This window comes from Oncorhynchus tshawytscha, linkage group LG08, assembly GCF_018296145.1.
Source record: "Oncorhynchus tshawytscha isolate Ot180627B linkage group LG08, Otsh_v2.0, whole genome shotgun sequence".
Classification (NCBI taxonomy): Eukaryota; Metazoa; Chordata; class Actinopteri; order Salmoniformes; family Salmonidae; genus Oncorhynchus; species Oncorhynchus tshawytscha.
Genome location: NC_056436.1, coordinates 69,640,033 through 69,663,670, shown reverse-complemented (window position 1 = coordinate 69,663,670; position 23,638 = coordinate 69,640,033). Strand labels below are relative to the sequence as shown.

General features: G+C 41.4%; 1 protein-coding gene across 1 annotated transcript in view; it reads left to right on the top strand.

Annotated features, from left to right (window-relative positions):
* LOC112257031 (AF4/FMR2 family member 2) overlaps positions 1 to 14,742 on the top strand; it is a 336,258-nt gene extending 321,516 nt beyond the window's left edge. The window contains exons 21-22 of the mRNA XM_042326311.1: positions 9,721 to 9,935; positions 13,504 to 14,742. Of these exons, the coding sequence (XP_042182245.1) occupies positions 9,721 to 9,935; positions 13,504 to 13,625 (337 nt within the window). The 3' untranslated portion in view covers positions 13,626 to 14,742. The remainder of the gene's footprint in view (positions 1 to 9,720; positions 9,936 to 13,503) is intronic.
* Positions 14,743 to 23,638: the final 8,896 nt, after the last annotated feature.

The window sequence follows — 23,638 nt, the reverse complement described above, 5'->3', positions numbered from 1 at the left end:
ACGGTGGGGCTACTGCGGAGCTACCGTGACGCTACAGTGAGCTACTGTGAAGCTACCGAGGAGCTACTGTGGGGATACCATGGTGCTACTGTGGGGCTCGTCAGTGTCTGGCAGTTGGTGGTGAGCCATCCTCTGTGTGTGACTGTGAGCTCCCTTGAGCCTGTCTTTTCAAGGGCTGGGATCTAGCCCTCAGCCAAAGCACTGACCAGCTTCTGCTATTCTGCTGTGAAAGGCGCTGTCAGAAGCAATTAGCCTCAGATCCTACTGGCTCCTAGGGCTCCTGCAGCCTCCTCCAGTTCACCATGGTCACATTAGCCACCAACTGGCCTTTTTAATCCCGTGTCAACTCCGCTACCTGCGGACTGTAATCAACATTAGATTACACTCTGCTCTGGTCTTTCCCACAGTTTGTTTGTTCTGTCCTTGACAATCATGAATCTTTTTTCCTTATTGTTTTTTTTTTCACCCTCAAGAGTTTGTTTATTTCAGCAAAAGCCTCAAACTATTAGAAAGGGAGCCGAGAGAGGCAAGCTGTTGACAGAGCATCATAATTTAACTTCACAGGGGGAGCGCCTTTCAATTTAGTGCTGAATTACAGGACCTGGAGCTTGATTGTTTGGGTTTGGCACTAAAAGACTAATGAATATGTCCTCTGATTGATGTCTCAAGCCGGCTGACAGATGATTGTCAGCTATGATTGTCAAGCCGAGATAAGCCCTAGTTTGCCGATAATACACAATCAAATCAGAATTAGTGATTAAATCTGACAGAGAGTAGTTAAGCCTGACGGACAGAAGTTAAGCCTGACGGACAGAAGTTAAGCCTGACGGATAGAGGTTAAGCCTGACGGACAGTGGTTAAGCCTGACGGACAGTAGTTAAGCCTGACGGATTGTGGTTAAGCCTGACGACAGTAGTTAAGCCTGAGGGACAGTGGTTAAGCCTGACGACAGTAGTTAAGCCTGAGGGACAGTGGTTAAGCCTGACGGACAGTGGTTAAGCTGGTGACGGACAGTGGTTAAGCCTGACGGACAGTAGTTAAGCTGCGGATCAGTGACGGACAGTGGTTAAGCTTGACAGTGGTTAACCCTGACGGAGTGGTTATGAGCTTGACGGACAGTGGTTAAGCTTGACGGACAGTGGATAAGCCTGACGGACAGTGGTTAAGCCTGACGGATTGCGGTTAAGCTTGACGGACAGTGGATAAGCCTGACGGACAGTGGATAAGCTTGACGGACTGTGGTTAAGCTTGACGGACTGTGGTTAAGCCTGACAGACAGTGGTTAAGCCTGACGGACTGTGGTTAAGCTTGATGGACAGTGGTTAAGCTTGACGGACAGTGGTTAAGCCTGACGGACAGTGGTTAAGCCTGACAGACAGTGGTTAAGCCTGACGGACTGTGGTTAAGCTTGATGGACAGTGGTTAAGCTTGACGGACAGTGGTTAAGCCTGACGGACAGTGGTTAAGCCTGAGGGACAGTGGTTAAGCATGACGGACAGTGGTTAAGCCTGACGGATTGTGGTTATATTACATGCATAGTCGAGCATCTTTTCGTGACAAAATATCTTGTTTAAAATGGGAACGTTTTTCATCCAAAAATTAAAATAGCGCCCCCTAAATCCAACTGGTTAAGCCTGACGGATTGTGGTTAAGCCTGACAGACAGTAGTTAAGCCTGAGGGACAGTGGTTAAGCTTGACGGACAGTGGTTAAGCCTGAGGGACAGTGGTTAAGCTTGACGGACAGTGGTTAAGCCTTACGGATTGTGGTTATATTATATGCATAGTCGAGCATCTTTTTGTGACAAAATATCTTGTTTAAAACGGGAACGTTTTTCATCCAAAAATTAAAATAGCGCCCCCTAAATCCAACTGGTTAAGCCTGACGGATTGTGGTTAAGCCTGACGGACAGTAGTTAAGCCTGAGGGAAAGTGGTTAAGCTTGACGAACAGTGGTTAAGCTTGACGGATAGTGGTTAAACCTGACGGACTGTGGTTAAGCCTGGCGGACAGTGAAAGTCTGAATGACAGTGGTTAAGCCTGACGGATAGTGGTTAAACCCTGACTGACGGAAAGTCTGAATGACAGTGGTTAAGCCTGACGGACTGTTAAGCCTGGGTTAAGCCTGACGGACAGTGGTTATTGTGGTTATATTATATGCATAGTGAGCATCTTTTCGGACAAAATGGTTTAAAACGGGAGCCCAAAAATAAAATAGGAAATCAGTACTTAAGCCTGACGGACTGTGGTTAAGCCTGACGGACTGTGGTTAAACCGGACCGACTGTGGTTAAGCCTGACGGACAGTGGTTAATCTTGACGGACAGTGGTACAGCCTGATGGAGAATGAATAAGCCTGACGTACAGTGGTACAGCCTGACGGAGAATGGATAAGCCTGACGGACAGTGGTACAGCCTGACGGACAGTAGTACAGCCTGACAGAGAGTGGTAAAGCCTGACGGAGAATGGATAAGCCTGACGGAGAATGGATAAGCCTGACATACAGTAGTTAAGCTTGACGGAGAGTGGTTAAGCCTGATGGACAGTGGTTACGCCTGGCGGACAGTGGCAAAGTCTGAATGACAGTGGTTAAGCCTGACGGACAGTGGCAAAGTCTGAATGACTCTGGCTAAGCCTGACTGACAGTGGCAAAGTCTGAATGACAGTGGTTAAGCCTGATGGACAGTGGTTAAGCCTGAGGGACAGTGGTTAAGCTTGACGGACAGTGGTTAAGCCTGACGGATTGTGGTTATATTATATGCATAGTCGAGCATCTTTTCGTGACAAAATATCTTGTTTAAAACGGGAACGTTTTTCATCCAAAAATTAAAATAGCGCCCCCTAAATCCAACTGGTTAAGCCTGACGGATTGTGGTTAAGCCTGACGGACAGTGGTTAAGCCTGACGGACAGTGGTTAAGCCTGACGGATTGTGGTTAAGCCTGACGACAGTAGTTAAGCCTGAGGGACAGTGGTTAAGCCTGACGACAGTAGTTAAGCCTGAGGGACAGTGGTTAAGCCTGACGGACAGTGGTTAAGCTTGACGGACAGTGGTTAAGCCTGACGGACAGTAGTTAAGCTTGACGGACAGTGGTTAAGCTTGACGGACAGTGGTTAAGCCTGACGGATAGTGGTTAAACCTGACGGACTGTGGTTAAGCCTGACGGACAGTGGTTAAGCCTGACGGACAGTGGTTAAGCTTGACGGACTGTGGTTAAGCCTAACGGACAGTACTTAAGCCTGACGGACTGTGGTTAAGCCTGACGGACTGTGGTTAAACCGACCGACTGTGGTTAAGCCTGACGGACAGTGGTTAAGCTTGACGGACTGTGGTTAAGCCTGACGAACAGTGGTTAAGCTTGACGGACAGTGGTTAAGCTTGACAGATAGTGGTTAAACCTGATGGACAGTGGTTAAACCTGACGGATAGTGGTTAAACCTGACGGACAGTGGTTAAACCTGACGGACAGTGGTTAAAATTGACGGACAGTGGTTAAACCTGACGGACAGTGGTTAAACCTGACGGACAGTGGTTAAACCTGACGGATAGTGGTTAAACCTGACGGACAGTGGTTAAACCTGACGGACAGTGGTTAAACTTGACGGACAGTGGATAAACCTGACGGAGAGTGGTTAAACCTGGCGGACAGTGGTTAAACCTGACGGACAGTGGTTAAACCTGACGGACAGTTGTTAAACCTGACGGAGAGTGGTTAAGCCTGAAGGATAGTGGTTAAGCCTGACGGACAGTGGTTAAGCCTGACCGAGAGTGGTAAAGGACACCAATACTAAAGGACACCAAAGTACAGTTCTGCTTTGGCCAAGAAACACGAGTAATGGACATTAGACCGTAGGAAATCTGTCCTTTGGTCTGTAGTCCAAATTTGAGATTTTTCGTTCTAACCGCCATGTCTTTGTGAGATGCGGTGTGGGTGAACGGATGATCTCTGCATGTGTATTTCCCACTGTAAAGCATGGAGGAGGAGGTGTGATGGTGTGGGGGTGCTTTGCTGGTGACAGTCTGTGATTTATTTAGAATTCAAGGTACACTTAACCAACATGGCTACCACAGCATTCTGCAGCGATACATCATCCCATCTGGTTTGCACTTAGTGGAACTTTGTTTTTCAAAAGGACAATGACCCAAAAAACACACCTCCATGCTGTGTGAGGGCAATTTGACCAAGAAGGAGAGTGATGAAGTGCTGCATCAGATGACCTGGTCTCCACAGTCACCCGACCTCAACCCAATTGAGATGATTTGGGATGAGTTGGACTGCAGAGTGAAGGAAAAGCAGCCAACAAGTGCTCAAAATATGTGGGAACTCCTTAATGACTGTTTGAAAAAGCACCCCCTCATCATCACACCTCCTCCTCCATACTTCACTTTACTCCCTGTATATATAATTCACTTAACTCCCTATAAAGTTGAAGTCGGAAGTTTACATACACCTTAGCCAAATACATTTAAACTCAGTTTTTCACAATTCCTGACATTTAATCCAAGTAAAAATTTCCTGTTTTAGGCCAGTTAGGATCATCACTTTATTTTAAGAATGTGAAATGTCAGAATAATAGTAGAGTGAATTATTTATTTCAGTTTTTATTTCTTTCATCACATTACTAGTGGGTCAGAAGTTTACATACACTCAATTAGTATTTGGTAGCATTGCCTTTAAATTGTTTAACTTGGGTCAAACGATTCGAGTAGCCTTCCACAAGCTTCCCACAATAAGTTGGGTGAATTTTGTCCCATTCCTCCTGACAGAGCTGGTGTAACTGAGTCAAGTTTGTAGGCCTCCTTGCTCGCACACGCGTTTTCAGTTCTGCCCACAAATTTTCTATAGGATTGAGCTCAGGGCTTTGTGATGGCCACTCCAATAGCTTGACTTTGTTGTCCTTAAGCCATTTTGACACAACATTGGAAGCATGCTTGGGGTCATTGTCCATTTGGAAGACCCATTTGCGACCAAGCTTTAACTTCCTGACTGATGTCTTGAGATGTGGCTTCAATATTTCCACGTAATTTTCCTCCCCCTCATGCCGTCTATTTTGTGAAGTGCACCAGTCCCTCCTGCAGCAAAGCACCCCCACAACACGATGCTGCCCCCGCCGTGCTTCACGATTGGGATGGTGTTCTTCGGCTTGCAAGCCTCCCCCTTTTTCCTCCAAACATAACGATGGTCATTATGGCCAAACAGTCCTATTTTTGTTTCATCAGACCAGAGGACATTTCTCCCAAAAGTATGATCTTTGTCCCCATGTGCAGTTGCAAACCATAGTCTGGCTTTTTTTATGCCGGTTTTGGAGCAGTGGATTCTTCCTTGCTGAGCGGCCATTCAGTTTATGTCGATATAGGACTTGTTTTACTGTGGATATAGACACTTTTGTACCTGTTTCCTCCAGCATCTTCACAAGGTCCTTTGCTGTTGTTCTGGGATCGATTTGCACTTTTCGCACCAAAGTACGTTCATCTCTAGGAGACAGAACGTATCTCCTTCCTGAGCGGTTGCACGGCTGTGTGATCCCATGGTGTTTATACTTGCGTACTATTGTTTGTACAGATGAACGTGGTACCTTCAGGCGTTTGGAAATTACTCCCAAGGATGAACCAGACTTGTGGTCTACAATTTTTTTTCTGAGGTGTTGGCTGATTTCTTTTGATTTTCCCTTGATGTCAAGCAAAGAGGCACTGAGTTTGAAGGTAGGCCTTGAAATACATCCACAGGTACCCTACCAATTGACTCAAATCTTGTCAATTAGCCTATCAGATGCTTCTAAAGCCATGACATAATATTCTGTAATTTTCCAAGCTGTTTAAAGGCACAGTCACCTTAGTGTATGTAAACTTCTTACCCAATGGAATTGTGATACAGTGAATTATAAGTGTAATAATCCGTCTGTAAACAATTGTAGGAACAATTACTTGTTTCATGCGCAAAGTCTATGTCCTAACCGACTTGCCAAAACTATAGTTTGTTAACAAGAAATTTGTGGACTGGTTGAAAAACGAGTTTTAATGACTCCAACCTAAGTGTATGTAAACTTCCGACTTCAACTGTATATATAATTCACTTTACTCCATGTATGTATAATTTACGTTACTCCCTGTATCTGTATATATAATTCACTTTACTCTCTGTATATACAGTGTCTTCAGAACGTATTCATACCCCTTGACTTTTACCACATTTTGCTACCTTACAGCCTTATTCTTAAATTGATTTTTTAAAATTAAATCCTCAACAATTCCCCACAATGACAAAGCAAAAACTGTTTTAGCAAATTTATAAAAAATGTAAACAGAAATACCTTATTTACATAAGTTTTCAGACCCTTTGCTCTGAGACTCGTCTGGCCACTCTACCATAAAGGCCTGATAGGTGGAGTGCTGCATAGATTGTTGTCCTTTTGGAAGTTTCTCCCATCTCCACAAGGGAACTCTGGATTTCTGTCAGAGTGACCATCGGGTTCTTGGTCACCTCCATGACAAAGTTCTTTCTCCCCGATTGCTCAGTTTGGCCAGGCGGCCAGCTCTAGGAAGAGTCTTGGTGGTTCCAAACTTATTCCATTTAAGAATGATGGAGGCTACTGTGTTCTTTGGGACCTTCAAAGCTGCAGAATTTTTTGGTACCATACCCCAGATCTGTGCCTCGACACAATCCTGTCTCAGAGCTCTACGGACAATTCCTTTCACCTCATGGCTTGGTTTTTCCTCTGACATGCACTGTCAGCTGTGGGACCTCATAAAGACAGGTGTGTGCCTTTCCAAATCATGTCCAATCAATTGAATTTACCACAGGTGGACTCCAATCAAGTTGTAGAAACATCTGAAGGATGATCAATGGAAACAGGATACACATAAGCTCAATTTCGAGTCTCATAGCAAAGGGTCTGAATACTTATGTAAATAAAGTATTTCTGTTTTAATTTTTTATACATTTGCGAACATTCTAAAAGCTGTTTTTACTTTGTCATTATTGGGTATTGTGTGTAGATTGATGAGGAAAAAACATATTTGTATCTATTTTAGAATAAGGCTATAACGTAACAAAATGTGGAAAAAGTCAATGGGTCTGAATACTTTCCAAATGCACTGTAATTCACTTTACTCCCTGTATATATAATTCACTTTACTCCCTGTATATATAATTCACTTTACTCCCTGCATATATAATTCACTTTACTCCCTGTATATATAATTCACTTTACTCCCTGTATATGTAATTCACTTTACTCCCTGTATATATAATTCACTTTACTCCCTGCATATATAATTCACTTTACTCCCTGTATATATAATTCACTTTACTCCCTGTATATATAATTCACTTTACTCCCTGTATATATAATTCACTTTACTCCCTGTATATATAATTCACTTTACTCCCTGTATATATAATTCACTTTACTCCCTGTATATATAATTCACTTTACTCCCTGTATATATAATTCACTTTACTCCCTGTATATATAATTCACTTTACTCCCTGTATATATAATTCACTTTACTCCCTGTATATATAATTCACTTTACTCCCTGTATATATAATTCACTTTACTCCCTGTATATATAATTCACTTTACTCTCTGTATATATAATTCACTTTACTCCCTGTATATATAATTCACTTTACTCCCTGTATATACAATTCACTTTATTCCCTATATATATAATTCACTTTATTCCCTGTATATATAATTCACTTTATTCCCTGTATATATAATTCACTTTACTCCCTGTATATATAATTCACTTTACTCCCTGTATATATAATTCACTTTACTCCCTGTATATATAATTCACTTTACTCCCTGCATATATAATTCACTTTACTCCCTGTATATATAATTCACTTTACTCCCTGTATATGTAATTCACTTTACTCCCTGTATATATAATTCACTTTACTCCCTGCATATATAATTCACTTTACTCCCTGTATATATAATTCACTTTACTCCCTGTATATATAATTCACTTTACTCCCTGTATATATAATTCACTTTACTCTCTGTATATATAATTCACTTTACTCCCTGTATATATAATTCACTTTACTCCCTGTATATATAATTCACTTTACTCTCTGTATATATAATTCACTTTACTCCCTGTATATATAATTCACTTTACTCCCTGTATATACAATTCACTTTATTCCCTATATATATAATTCACTTTATTCCCTGTATATATAATTCACTTTATTCCCTGTATATATAATTCACTTTACTCCCTGTATATATAATTCACTTTACTCCCTGTATATACAATTCACTTTATTCCCTATATATATAATTCACTTTATTCCCTGTATATATAATTCACTTTATTCCCTGTATATATAATTCACTTTACTCCCTGTATATATAATTCACTTTACTCCCTGCATATATAATTCACTTTACTCCCTGCATATATAATTCACTTTACTCCCTGTATATATAATTCACTTTACTCCCTGTATATATAATTCACTTTACTCCCTGTATATATAATTCACTTTACTCCCTGTATATATAATTCAGTTTATTCCCTGTATATATAATTCACTTTACTCCCTGTATATATAATTCACTTTACTCCCTGTATATATAATTCACTTTACTCCCTGTATATATAATTCACTTTACTCCCTGTATATATAATTCAGTTTATTCCCTGTATATATAATTCACTTTACTCCCTGTATATATAATTCACTTTACTCCCTGTATATATAATTCACTTTATTCCCTGTATATATAATTCACTTTACTCCCTGTATATATAATTCACTTTACTCCCTGTATATATAATTCACTTTATTCCCTGTATATATAATTCACTTTACTCCCTGTATATATAATTCACTTTACTCCCTGTATATATAATTCACTTTACTCCCTGTATATATAATTCAGTTTATTCCCTGTATATATAATTCACTTTACTCCCTGTATATATAATTCACTTTACTCCCTGTATATATAATTCACTTTACTCCCTGTATATATAATTCACTTTACTCCCTGTATATATAATTCACTTTACTCCCTGTATATATAATTCACTTTACTCCCTGTATATATAATTCACTTTACTCCCTGTATATATAATTCACTTTACTCCCTGTATATATAATTCAGTTTATTCCCTGTATATATAATTCACTTTACTCCCTGTATATATTATTCACTTTACTCCCTGTATATATAAATCACTTTATTCCCTGTATATATAATTCACTTTACTCTCTGTATATATAATTCTCTTTACTCCCTATATATATATAATTCACTTTACTCCCTGTATATATAATTCACTTTATTCCCTGTATATATAATTCACTTTATTCCCTGTATATATAATTCACTTTATTCCCTGTATATATAATTCACTTTACTCCCTGTATATATAATTCACTTTACTCCCTGTATATATAATTCAGTTTATTCCCTGTATATATAATTCTCTTTACTCCCTGTATATATAATTCACTTTACTCTCTGTATATATAATTCACTTTACTCCCTATATATATAATTCACTTTACTCCCTGTATATATAATTCACTTTACTCTCTGTATATATAAAGTACTTGTATGTTTTGCCCAGGATACCAAATCCATGGTGTTCAGTAGTTATACAGTACACTATCATCTCTGTGGTGGTGCCCTGACTTTTTCACTTCCAACCTCTAACCCCTGACCCCTGTATTGTGTCTCTGGTCTTCCTAGGAACACTGGCACCCCATCGCCCCTGTCTCTGAGTCTCTCCCCAGTCAGTTGGGGCAGCAGCAGTATGGGCACTGCGGGCTCCGGGGCCTCCGGCAACGTGGCCATCCCCCAGCGCATTCACCAGATGGCCGCCAGCCACGTCAACATTACCAACAACATTCTCCGGAGCTATGAGCACTGGGACACAGCAGAAAAGTTGGCCACAGAGAGCCAAGGTACTGGAGACTGGAGACTGGACACAGTCTCTCTGTTTTACAACAGGATGTTTGTATAGGAGATGGCAGAAATGGCATATTTTGTACATTAGTAGAATAAATTGTGCTGTAGATACCGGGTAGGGTGGTAACTGCAGCTGATGTAGCAGTAATAGCTACATACAACATCCATTATTCTTTTGTTATCATATCATATATTTGTGTTAATACATGCATTCCCATTCATCTACCTTGCATTCAGTAATTATATATGACTAATTATTCATATTGGTTAGGAACCAAGGCCAGTCAGAACCTTTCATCACCCTCAGGATGGCCTAATATGGACTGATGTGTTCTGTATTCTTTCGTGGCGATATGGAGAATAAAGGAGCCCTAAGCCTTGACCCATTTACTGTCATTAGTGAGTGAATGTACAGACTAGAGAGAGACCAGCAGAGATATATGGAGGACACCCCTCTTGACTGTGAATGGAGGATTTGACGTGTCGTGTCTCTGTCATTTCCTGAGCCTAGCTGATTAAAGGGGCAGGTTATGTGGTTGTGTTAGGCAAGAACTCACTCTCACAGCCTCAGAAGTATCCATTAGAAGTTGATCCTCCCTACACCTCTCCTACTCTCTGTCGACACTCATAATGAGCTCAATTAGAGCCTGTTGGATGGTGCCTTTGGTGGAAATGAGACAGGAATCACCCAGTTATGACACCATAAGGCCTAGGTGGGCCTTTCAGCACATACTGATCACCAGAGCTGTTACTTTTAGGATTGAGCCTTTCCAGCACTCAATCACCCACTGTTTATTAGGAAGGAGGAAGAGAGGTTAGGAGCGAGGGAAGAGAGGATATGAGGGAGGCAAGAGAGGTTAGGAGGGAGGAAAGAGAGGTTAGGAAGAGAGGGAAGAGAGGTTAGGAGGGAAGAAAGAGAGGTTAGGAGGGAGGGAAGAGAGGGAAGGAGAGAGGGAAAGAGCTTAAGAGGGAAGACAGGTTAGTAGGGAGGCAAGAGAGGTTTGGAGGGAGGAAGAGAGGGAAGAGAGGTTAGGAGGGAGGAAAGAGAAGTTAAGAGGGAGGGAAGAGAGGTTAGGAAGGAGGGAAGTGAGGTTAGAAGGGATGGAAGAGAGGTCAGTAGGGAAGGAAGAGAGGTTAGGAGGGACGGAAGAGAGGTTAGGAGGGACGGAAGAGAGGTTAGGAGGGACGGAAGAAAGGCTAGGAGGGAGGGAAGAGAGGGAAGTGAGGTTAGAAGGGAGGGAGGGGAGGTTAGGGGGAGGGAAGAGAAGTTAGGAGGGAGTCAAGAGAGGTTTGGAGATGAGGAAGAGAGGTCAGGAGGGAGGAAAGAGAGATTAGTAGGTAGGGAAGAGAGGTTAGGGGGGAGGGAAGAGAAGTTAGGAGAGAGGGAAGAGAGGTTAGGAGGGAGGCAAGAGAGGTTTGGAGTGAGGCAAGAGAGGTTTGGAGGGAGGGAAGAGGGGTTAGGAGGGAGGGAAGAGGTTAGTAGAGAGGGAAGAGAGAGTAGGAGGGAGGGAAGAGAGGTTAGGAGAGAGGGAAGAAAGGTTAGGAGGGTGGGAAGAGGGGTTAGGAGGGAGGGAAGACGTTAGGAGGGAGGGAGAGAGGGAAGGAAGGGAAGAGAGATTAGGAGGGAGGGAAGAGAGGAAGTGAGGTTAGAAAAGAGGGAAGAGAGGTTAGGAGGGAGGGAAGAGAGGTTATGAGGGAGGGAAGAGAGAGGGAAGAGAGATTAGGAGGGAGGCAAGAGGGGTTTGGAGGGAGGGAAGAGGGGTTAGGAGGGAGGGAAGAGGTTAGGAGGGAGGGAAGAGAGGTTAGAAGAGAGGGAAGAGAGGTTAGGAGGGTGGCAAGAGAGGTTTGGAGGGAGGGAAGAGGGGTTAGGAGGGAGGGAAGAGGTTAGGAGGGAGGGACAGAGGGAAGGAAGGGAAGAGAGATTAGGAGGGAGGGAAGAGAGGAAGTAAGTTTGAAAAGAGGGAAGAGATGTTATGAGGGAGGGAAGAGAGGTTATGAGGGAGGGAAGAGAGATTATGAGGGAGGGAAGAGAGAGAAGAGAGATTAGGAGGGAGGCAAGAGAGGTTTGGAGGGAGGGAAGATGGGTTAGGAGGGAGGGAAGAGAGGGACGGGATGGAAGAGAGGGGAAGTGAGGTTAGAAAGGAGGGAAGAGAGGTTAGGAGGGTGGGAAGAGAGTTTAGGAGAGAGGGAAGTGGGGTTAGGAGGGAGGGAAGAGAGGTTTGGAGGGAGGGAAGAGGGGTTAGGAGGGAGGGAAGAGAGGTTAGGAGGGAGGGAAGAGAGGTTAGGAGGGAGGGAAGGAAGGAAGAGAGGTAAGTGAGTTAGAAGGGATGGACGAGAGGTCAGGAGGGAGGGAAGAGAGGTTAGAAGGGAGTGAGGAGAGGTTCAGAGGTTGGGAAGAGAGGGAAGTGGGGTTAGAAGGGAGGGAAGAGAGGATAGGGGGAGGGAAGACAGGTTAGGAGGGAGGCAAGAGAGGTTTGGAGGGAGGGAAGAGATGGAAGAAATGTTAGGACGGATGGAAGATATGTTTGGAGGGAAGTAAGCGAGGTTTGGAGGGAGGGAAGAGAGGTTAGGAGGGAGGAATGAGAGGTTAGGAGGGAGGGGAGAAAGGTAGTAGGGAGGGAAGAGAGTGTAGGAGGGAGGGTGGTGAGGTTTGGAGGGATGGAAGAGATCGAGGAGAGGTTAGGAGGGAGGGAAGAGAGTTTAGGAGGGAGGCAAGAGTGGTTCGGAGTGGGGAAGAGAGGTTAGAAGGGATGGAAGAGATGTTAGGAGGGAGGGAAGAGAGGTTAGGAGGGAGGAAATAGTTGTTTGGATGGAGGAAAGAGAGATTAGGAGGGAGGAAAGAGAGATTAGGAGGGAGGGAAGGAAGAGAGGTTAGGAGTGGGGAAAGAGTTGTTTGGAGGTAGGAAAGAGAGGTTAGGTGGGTGGAAAGAGAGGTTATGAGGGAGGGTAAAGAGAAATAGAGGGTATGAGGGAGGTGAGAGATTGAAGAGAGGTTAGGAGTGAGGCAAGAAAGGCTAGGAGGGTGGCAAGAGATATTATGAGGGGAGAAGAGAGGTTAGGAGGGAGGAAAGAGAGGGGAGAGAGGTTAGGAGGGAGGGTAGTTAGGGAAGACAGGTCAGGAGCGAGGCAAGTGAGGTTAGGAGGGAGGAAAGAGAGGTTAGGAGAGAGGAAAGGAGGGAGGGTAGTTAGGGAAGACAGGTCAGGAGCGAGGCAAGAGAGGTTAGGAGGGAGGAAAGAGAGGTTTGGGGGGAGGGAAGATGGGTTAGAAGGGAGGAAAGAGGGAAGAGAGGTTAGGAGGGAAGAAAGAAAGGTTAGGAGGAAAGAAAGAGAGGTTAGGAGGAAAGAAAGAGAGGTTAGGAGGGAGGGAAGAGAGGTTCGGAGGGAGGCAAGAGAGGTTAGGAGGGAGGGAAGAGAGGTTCGGAGAGGGTAAGAGAGGTTCGGAGAGAGGTAAGAGAGGGATGGAAAACAGGACTTTAATTTTGCTATTACACCTGTCTGCCAGTCTTTGTCTTGTAGACAGACACACCTAAACACTCACTCTGTCCTCTTCGCCTTCTTCCATAGAGTTCTTTCAGGAGCTGGACTCAATGATGGAACCGTTGAGCCAACACAGCAGCATGATAGAACTTGTGCGCTACATACGTCAAGGACTGCACTGGCTACGGATAGAGGCCCACTTGTTATAGTGCTGCGGGAACTGGAACTAAACTGTCTGCCACTCTGTCTGTCTGTCTCACACTTCCATCACTACCTCTACCAGCCAGCAACGCCCACCATCCCCCAGTCTCCAGCCATCTGATAACACCCCAATGGACCCCCACCTCACTGTCAGCCAGCAAGTCCCGCCCCATGTCACCTCTCTGAGGTCAGAGGTCATCATTTGCTCTACTACACAGTCTGTCTCTCTGCTCCCTCTGTACAAGGTTGACATGTCCAATGGATGTGGGGGGAAAAAAGTGAAGTCCCACTATCCAAGCCCCAAAGCGAATGAGAGGGAAGTCCCACCTAAGACCTGTGGAGTGTCTCCAAAGCGTGCCACTAGAGGAGAAGGATCTGTGCTGTTTTGCTGGTTTTCTGCCCGACAGAGGCCCGTTTCCCTGTTGTTTGTTTTGATCAGACCACCCCTGAGGGCCTCTTAGAACACTGGGAGCGTTGTTCAGTTCAAACCTCCATTCCAACAGGAATATGGATCAGGAATTTATAAGTGCTTTCAACTCTTCACATGTTTAGTTTTTGTCAATGCCTTGATGAACCGACTGACAGAAGCCAGTTGAATAAGTGTCTCTCTCTACTACTATCTGACCATTGATTTATGGTCCTCAAGACCTCCGTCTCATGTCAGATAAAACATACAGCAACAGTTAGCCTACCCTTTAGTACCATTGGAACAACAAATCATTCAAAATGATTCGATTACTTGTTGCTTATTGGAAATGAACAATGAATAATTCAATTAAATCTGCCACCACAAGCAATTTCTCTGGTTTTGAGGGATTTGCATAATAACATTGTGTCTACTACAGCAGATGAGGATTGTGTCTTTCAGCCCCAGTGGTTGGTGGTGTCTTTGTGTTTGTTTGGTTAGCTACAATAATAAGAGGCCGGATTTATTCCAAACCAGCACACATTTTCCATGGGTCTAAGGCAATGAAGTGTTACACCACCTGAGACTGTGTTCAAAGGTCTAATGCAGCCATTGTTATCGCAATATCAAATCATTTCTAGATAGCAATGAAGCACTTTACTGTTATTGTTTTCAATTAAAATGGTCAAAAATAAATTAAAATAGCTCCTTCGCAAATAGTAATTTCTCTTTCTTATTGGTCTATTAACTAATTTACCATCTGGTGATCTCACCATGGAAGGCCAAAACTCCATCCCACCAAAACAGGCTGAAAGGGCATTATTATAATTCTTACATTTTCAAAGTATTTTTCCAACCTCATAGTGTGGAAATATATATAAAACACCAGAAAATCACATTTTGACTGCACTGGGCCTTTAAATAAATATGAATCATCCATTCACTGTTATAACACCACCACAAACAGTAAACACCAGAATGAGTCCATTAGCACTTCAGAAGATATGTATATGATCTTTTCATTGTCTATGATGACTGCTGTATATCACAATGTTGGTTCAGTTGTCCACAGAGAGGTGTAGACTGTTGAAGAATAATCCATAGGAACACTTCTTATGTGTTCTGTGCATAGTTGTACATTTGTATATTTAAACGTGGCTTGATGGAGATACGCCGCCTGTATGAGATACAGGCAGTTGTCCTAAGGAGGAAATATGATGGTTGTTTTGTTTTTGGTCTTTATGTCGATGTGATGTGAGAGAATGAACTGTAGGGAAGTGTGTGTGTTGCACTGTGCAGAGATGATTTTGGGGATGGATTCTCTATTGCTGGGTGTCCGTGCCCCTCTCTCTCTCTCTCTCTCTCTCTCTCTCTCTCTCTCTCTCTCTCTCTCTCTCTCTAGCACAGCCCATACAGTTTATTGGAGTAGACCATATCTCTAATGTTAAATGTGTATGAGAGACAATGAGGATGTGTGTGAAGTATGATTTTCACTATGATAAAACAAAGTGCCTCCGTATTCAGTGGAAATGATTAAGAGTCTATATTTAAGAACAAGAATGAATCTAAAGGGTTTTTCCATACCATGTTGGTATATTAGATTTTTTCATAAAACCACAATTTATTCATGTACTTTTTACTGGCAATTATGATAACAGGTTTGGCTTTAAAATTGCAAATGTGTGACTTACATGTATCAAATTTCTAACTCCGGTACTGTTTTGAGGATAGTGAATGGAGTTTTCAGAAACGCTTAAACATGAAAATGCTTAACGTGACTTACTGTAATTACCTATAATCAATAGGTTAACACGTCAAGCCATTTACAGCAATAGCTGGATGATAGCACTAATTGTGTTCATTATCTTGTTACTAAGAACTGAGAAATGCTCTTAATTCACATTCAGTGTTTCTGACATTTAGAAGTAAGAATGGTGATCCTATAAGGAGGAATTTGTATCTATTGATTTAAGGTCATTAGGCTAATTAAGCGTTTTGGAATTTCCTAAGAAAAGACTGAACAAATTACAGACAAAACCATGGGTTAAACTGGATTTTAAAAATCACTTCATGTTGATCCATTAACTGTCTTATTTAGGGTTCATGTCATTCAGTGTTGTTTTATGGATCAGTGCAGTAGCCTACATGCAAATCATAACTGTGCTTGGTCAATTCCAAATCTATTTTAAAGATGTAGGATACCACACCATGTGGTAATAGCAATATTTACACCAGTCCTACTGTAACGAAATGGATAGAAAAATCTGAAAGACAGCCTAACAACTTAACTTCTTTGTACAGTATCTGAAGGTCATTTTTCATTTAGCCTTTTGTGACAACTTGTGATCTCATAACTACCAGTCAGAGTTGAGGAAAATTAAGTGTGTGCATTATTTTTTTATGCAAATGATCACATTTTCTTCTCCAGTCCAAAGTAGCCAACTGTCTTTGCCTTTATGAGGAAAGCAGTTTGTACATTTCCAGTGGTTTTTCCCAGCTGTTCCTGTTGGTGCTAGAGACAGGCCATTCTGTCAGGGAAATCTGGGGCCCTTTGGCAGCTAGTCAACAGCACAAAGTAGCACTGGTATCCTGTTCCCTCTCTCTCTCTCTCTCTCTCTCTCCCAGTCTCTCTTTCTCTCCCTCTTTCTCTCTCTCACTCTCTCTCACCCTCTCTCTCCCTCCCTCCCTCTCTCTCCCTCCCTCTCTCTCCCGCTCTCTCTCTCCTTCTCTTTCCCTTTCTCTCTCACTCTCTCTCCCTCTCTCTCTCTCACTCTCACTCTCTCTCCCTCTCTCTTTCGCTCTCTCTCTCTAACCCCCTCTCTCCCCTCTCTCTCTAATCCATCGTCTGATATAAACAACCAGCTCCAAACTAAGTCCCTGTCTGGCACTGACGAGGAGCAGCTAATGTCTTCTATTCATTCCACAATGAGGAAAGGCTGAATTAAATTGGCTTATATCCACCGGAGAGAACATGATCCATTTTTGTTTCAAATATACGGTTTTATTTCTCAAACATGGAAATTGTGAAACGTTGAATGAGGTGCCATCTGGACTGGCAGTGTTACCAAGCCAATGTATGGTGTGACCTAGTCCTCAGCTTGGTAAAACCAGGTGGTGATGATGACATATCAGGAAGGAATTACTCATTAAATGAGTCCCTAATTGGCTTGATAATATATTGCTGCTACAAATGTTGATATTTCATAGATAGATTTTATGAATACAGGAATTTTCATTTTAAAATGAATACCTCTAGAGAAATGTTATTGAAAATAGCCCACAAATCTTTTAAGCATTGCAGAGTAAACACAAAGATGTATCCTATCCTATAGTAGATGTATTATGGAGTTCTGCTCACCTTGCTGTCTTCTCAGTTCAAAGCCTGAACAGTATTTGTCCCTATCAGGCACTACTTAAGAGCAGGATCAATAAGACTTACAGTGTTCATGTTCAGAGAATGTTTTCCTCCGTTCGCTTTATTTCATTCCAATGCAGACAAATCAAGCTCATCTAAGGTAGAGACTATGGTGAGAGGGGGTGTCGGCAAGGCGGGCATCAAAACCAATCATTTATGCTATCAAACACTCCTTATCAATTTACACCTAGAAGAAATCGGACATTCTGTCAACACAATAGCATTGTGTTACAAATTGTTGTGTATTTATCATGTTCTTATTAATCATAATGTATTATTTTTGAAAAGCTGCTTTTTTTCTGGAGTGAGTGAGGACAACATGAAGTCTAATAGCTGGACTGAAGTCTGCCACTTTGGTCCGGTCATCTCTTGTTCCATTGTACCACTCCACCAGGAAAGACGATCTCCAATAAACACTGTCCCAGCTGGAAGCATCGCTCTGCAAGTGAAGCACTGCAAACACCACTTAGTTAAACACGAAGCACCACAACATGTTGGTCAATTAACAACTGTGTGACTCAATGCTAATTCATATTCAGTGGATATTGTGTCATGTTTAATATGACTGATACTGGGCCCTCATAACACAAAAACATATCAAATACCTATCAACCGTTCATCATAAACTACGACAATACGTCATAGATTGGACATCTGAAATGTTATTCCCATTAGCTGAAGAATTTAGTATAATTTGTTTGTGATCTAAACGGCTTGTGTCTGTGACTGCAGACGATTGGCAGACACTTGGTGTCATTAAGAGTAGCGCAGGTTGACCTTCGGGTCACCACACGTTGTTGTTATGCAAATTGAGGTCAACAGGTGGTAGCTTTCATTCAACTATATGTTCAAACCTTCCTTCAGCTTGTTGGTGTCTTAAAGCAGTGTAGCAGACATGTGTTAGGGGACATGAAGAACAGTTATCCATAGATCCTCTTGTTGTTTATATCTGTACAGAATGACAAGGTGCGTTCTGGTTTATGTCCTACGGTGTAAAGGATTGGACCACATGTACCATACAATATATATTGTTGTTGACTGCCCACAGCTGACAAGAACACATTGGAAATCCATTGTTTTGACATGAGTTTATTGCAGACCTGTGACATCTCACCGCCCCTTAACCTTTGATCTTTTGGGTAGTCTGTCCTATGTGACCTTGGCGTTTCAGTCATTCCAATGTCACCTGGAGTGGCATTTCTCTGTATCATCCACCACTCCCTTTTGTAAAAGAGAGACAATGAGATTATATGAACTAATGTACAGCTTCAGTCAACAACAGTTGAAAAGGTTTGTTACAGAAAGAAGGCATTTACTTATCATGGCTGTGCTTCCTACTTCATGAAATAGATGAACTACAATTTACAGACATTTATTTACCAAATGGGATAAACATTTGAAGGAAAATCATGTGTTTTTGATACAATTATATTTCTGAAAGTATTATTAAAAGTCTAATGTTATTATGTTGCAATTGGCTAAATTTATTGTGAAAAGTAGAGCGATTTCCCAAAGATCAGATCCCTATGTTCAAGCCTTAGAGATAAAATTGCTCAACAACGTTAACCAACATTTTTTTTCAGATATGGAACAATCACTGTCAGTTCTGGCAACATTTCAGTAAGATCCATTTTAACTGTGGAATGCAGCATTGCTACATTAATATAAACTTACACAATGTGACAATAGAAATGAATTTGCAACAGTTAGCAATGCTGATAGCCATACATTAGCTTAATGACATACTGTTCCTCAAGGCTCAAACTTTATAAATGCTTAAACGCTACCTATTCCCTAAACGATGTAGCCTACAATGTTGGTCAGACGTCAGGGAAGAACAAGGTTACCATTCCAAGTAAATCGCCTTTTCTCTCACTGACGTTATGCCGATTAGTTTAAAGATGGACAATGTTGGAAACAAAAAATGCAAGACAGAAGATGTTTTATTTCAGGCATGCTGTAGTTTTTAGTTTGTTCATTTTTGTACAGAGCAGCGTTACTGTTATGCTATGGATTTATGAACGTATAGTTGTATGGATTCATTAAAGATGTGTTATGTATCAAAGAAACTTCCTGCCTGGTTACCTTTGTATTTAACATGTGTTGCACAAGTTCCGCCATTTGGTATTATTATTTCAGCCTATTGTATGGTTATTTTATAATACAATTGTTATATGTAATGATCAAAAACTGAAATGATAGTTATGTTGTTTTTAAATGTTTAATGTTTCTGTAAAAAAAATTGGAATAAAAATGGTATGAACCAGATAAATATTTCCTCTGTTGTACGATTTCCAATTACTCTTCTGTTTATGCCATTGTCATGTGTCTGATTATTTGAATTGGGGAATGCACATTGCATCAGAGTTGCCTTGAGTGAAATCACAACGTTTCTATGGTATATCCTTGTAGTGATTGCATCCCTTACTTTAATGACTTGTGAGAATGGCATTAGTCTCCTTAGATTTGTAAGAAACCGCTATGGTTTTAGAATTCAACATTTGTTCCCCAAACCAATGAGTCAGTACAGTAAATGATGTATTTTCAACAATACTGTATATCATCTGTTTTATAATCAAGGGCATCATTTCTGGGGGAAACACACAGCCACCTGATATGTGAGATGGTGCAGCAACTGTCCAGTTTAGAGAAACAGGACTATGATTAGAGGAGAGGTGAAGTCAACACACATTCACCGGGGAACATGACATTGTATCTGTGTTTGGCTGTATGATAAATCCCCTGTAATCAGCAGCATTACACTGGTTCTCATCTGAATTAGCCTATAGTGCTTACTGATCCTCATAAAAGTGCATTCTTTATGGAACTAATGGCTTCTCATTTACTCATCACAGGGACAAGGTGCATGCTCCTGCACGCCTTATTCATTTAGGAGGATCCTGATGCATTGGAAGCCACTAGAAGGCAGGAGGCTTTTTAAAAAGTGTTTTATAATACCAAATTGAAGTTTTTTTTTGTGGGGACAGGAATCCAACCTGCTAAATCATTTCCCAAATGAGGTGTCAAAAGGCTTTTATTATCTGACTCTAAGCATTTCATTTGGCTGTGGCACTGGGCCTGCCTGCCTGCTGACAGTTAAGATGTATTGATTTAATTGCCTTGGGCAAACATGCAATAAAATCATCTCAAAGACACATTTTCATGGCATTGCGGATCATCAAAGTAATTTTTCGAACCGCTACAGCTATATATCTGCAGGTTACCATCTGATATCCAAGTCAAAGCATCGCATTAATGTGAATGACTCAAATAATTTCTGAAGTGGAATCAGTGATTTTGTTATTTGCAGGAAACTCTGGGTACATGTTAAATGACAGGAGGTACTGGGTACATGTTAAATACATGATAAATACTACACCATTGATGGGCCTTGCTACAGCCCACATGCTATATATACTATAACATTGATGGGCCTTGCTACAGCCCACATGCTATATATACTATAACATTGATGGGCCTTGCTACAGGCCACATGCTATATATACTATAACATTGATGGGCCTTGCTACAGGCCACATGCTATATATACTATAACATTGATGGGCCTTGCTACAGGCCACATGCTATATATACTATAACATTGATGGGCCTTGCTACAGGCCACATGCTATATATACTATAACATTGATGGGCCTTGCTACAGGCCACATGCTATATATACTATAACATTGATGGGCCTTGCTACAGGCCACATGCTATATATACTATAACATTGATGGGCCTTGCTACAGGCCACATGCTATATATATAACTATAACAGGCCACATGCTATATATACTATAACATTGATGGGCCTTGCTACAGGCCACATGCTATATATACTATAACATTGATGGGCCTTGCTACAGGCCACATGCTATATATACTATAACATTGATGGGCCTTGCTTGCTATATATACTATAACATTGATGCCTTGCTACCATGCTATATATGCTATAACATTGATGGGCCTTGCTACAGGCCACATGCTATATATACTATAACATTGATGGGCCTTGCTACAGGCCACATGCTATATATACTATAACATTGATGGGCCTTGCTACAGGCCACATGCTATATATGCTATAACATTGATGGACCTTGCTATGCTATATATACTATAACATTGATGGGCCTTGCTACAGGCCACATGCTATATATACTATAACATTGATGGACCTTGCTACAGGCCACATGCTATATATACTATAACATTGATGGGCCTTGCTACAGGCCACATGCTATATATGCTTTGCATTCAGAAACTATTCAGACACCTTCCCTTTTTCCACAATTTCTTACCTTACAGCCTTATTCTAAAATGTGTTAAATTAATTTAATCAATCTACACACATTATCCTATAATGGGCCTTGCTACAGGTCACATGCTATATATACAATAACATTGGTATAAATACAACAAAAATACAAAAACAACCAAATAAATGTCCATCCCAGACTTCTCCCACATTAAAAATGGCACACATAAAACTGATAGGTATATTGCTCTCCCCTTTCAAAATGACCTTTAGTTTAACCCATTTTCAAACAGAATATTCAACCTGCCTCCATGGATCCTAAACACACATTGTGTGTTGATTTAAAAAGCACAACAGATAATGTAAAGGAAAATCCACTTACACTCACTGACAATATAACGTCAAAGTGGTCGATTAAATAGATTGCTTTCCTCAATCTCTTCATTTGTTAAAATGCAGGGATGTTAGATTTCCTATTCACATTCATTTACAGCACAGCGGTACTGACATGAGTATGTTGAGCACTTAATTGAATGATTCTTGATTAAACTCTGTGCCTGGTGAGAACAGCACATCACATTGCACTGCTCTGTAATTGGCTTGCTCGTTAGATTCCACCTGCTTTGGATGCACAGACGGCTCCATTTCGTTTATTACTTCTTGATTTCACATGCAGTTCATTGCCAGGCAATCAGTCTGATTGTTAATGCATTCTCTATCCACATCTCTTTGTCTAAAAGAGCTAGTTAATGTCTCCCAATAAGATCAAGTTATATCCACGTCAGTGGCGGTCAGTACTCTTTTAAGATGAAGGAGGACAATTATTTTTCATGAGCATGGCCTTGTTTCTATTACAGCATATTGGATGACTGTCATTTATATTCCATTCATCCAGTTCGATGGCGATAGGTTTATGCTACTACATGCTCCTCAAATTTTCCCTAGAACCATCATGAGGTTGCTACAACCTAGCACAGAGGTCGAGAGACAAATTTGAGGTGACAGACAGTGACACATGGACGAACAGTGACATTCAACACCGCCTTGCACACTTTTGCCTCAATCTAGCTGATATAGGATGTAATCATTGGTCCAACAGTTGCAAACGAGAGTTTATATTGGACAAATTCAAGTATGTTTATCCCCATTTTGCTTCCGTTTAAGAAACGTTTTTTAACAGAATAGGCAGAATTAATACACCCCTGATCACGAGTAAACACACAGCCACGTTGTATTCCTTCTCGCATCCATGCTCTCTCCTCTTCTCACCTCTTCCCTTCGCTTGTGGATTTCAATGTACAACACATCGTTGGCACCATATTAGCTAAGTAATGTCATAGTCAGCATAACTAATAATTCTAAAGCGATAGTAAACCCTCTACAATCATGCAGTAATGTTACAGTGTACAGTCAGTATGCAGTTACACCGGCGGGCCCCGGTGGCAAGCTGCCAGTTGAGGACTTGTGAGGCGTCTGTTTCTCAAACTAGACACTCTAATGTACTTGTCCTCTTGCTCAGTTGTGCACCGGGGCCTCCCACTCCTCTTTCTATTCTGGTTAGAGCCAGTTTGTGCTGTTCTGTGAAGGGAGTAGTACACAGAGTTATAACATTAACAATGTCAACACTATTTCTGATCAATTTGATGTTATTTTAATGGACAAAAAAAATGGCTTTTCTTTCAAAAACAAGGACATTTCTAAGTTACCCCAAACTTTTGAACAGTAGTGTATATCCATGTAAGGCTCGCTATGCCAAACTCATGTGGGAGGAGACTATAATATCAATGTAAATATGTCTCATCCCTACTCCACCATTTACCATAAAGCTCTGTCATTCACCTTCTCAGTCATTTGAAATAATTAAATCGATTAAGAAATTATGAAGAATTGAGCATTCATCTGACAGATTATTACTGCACTATTATGATAATCTCCC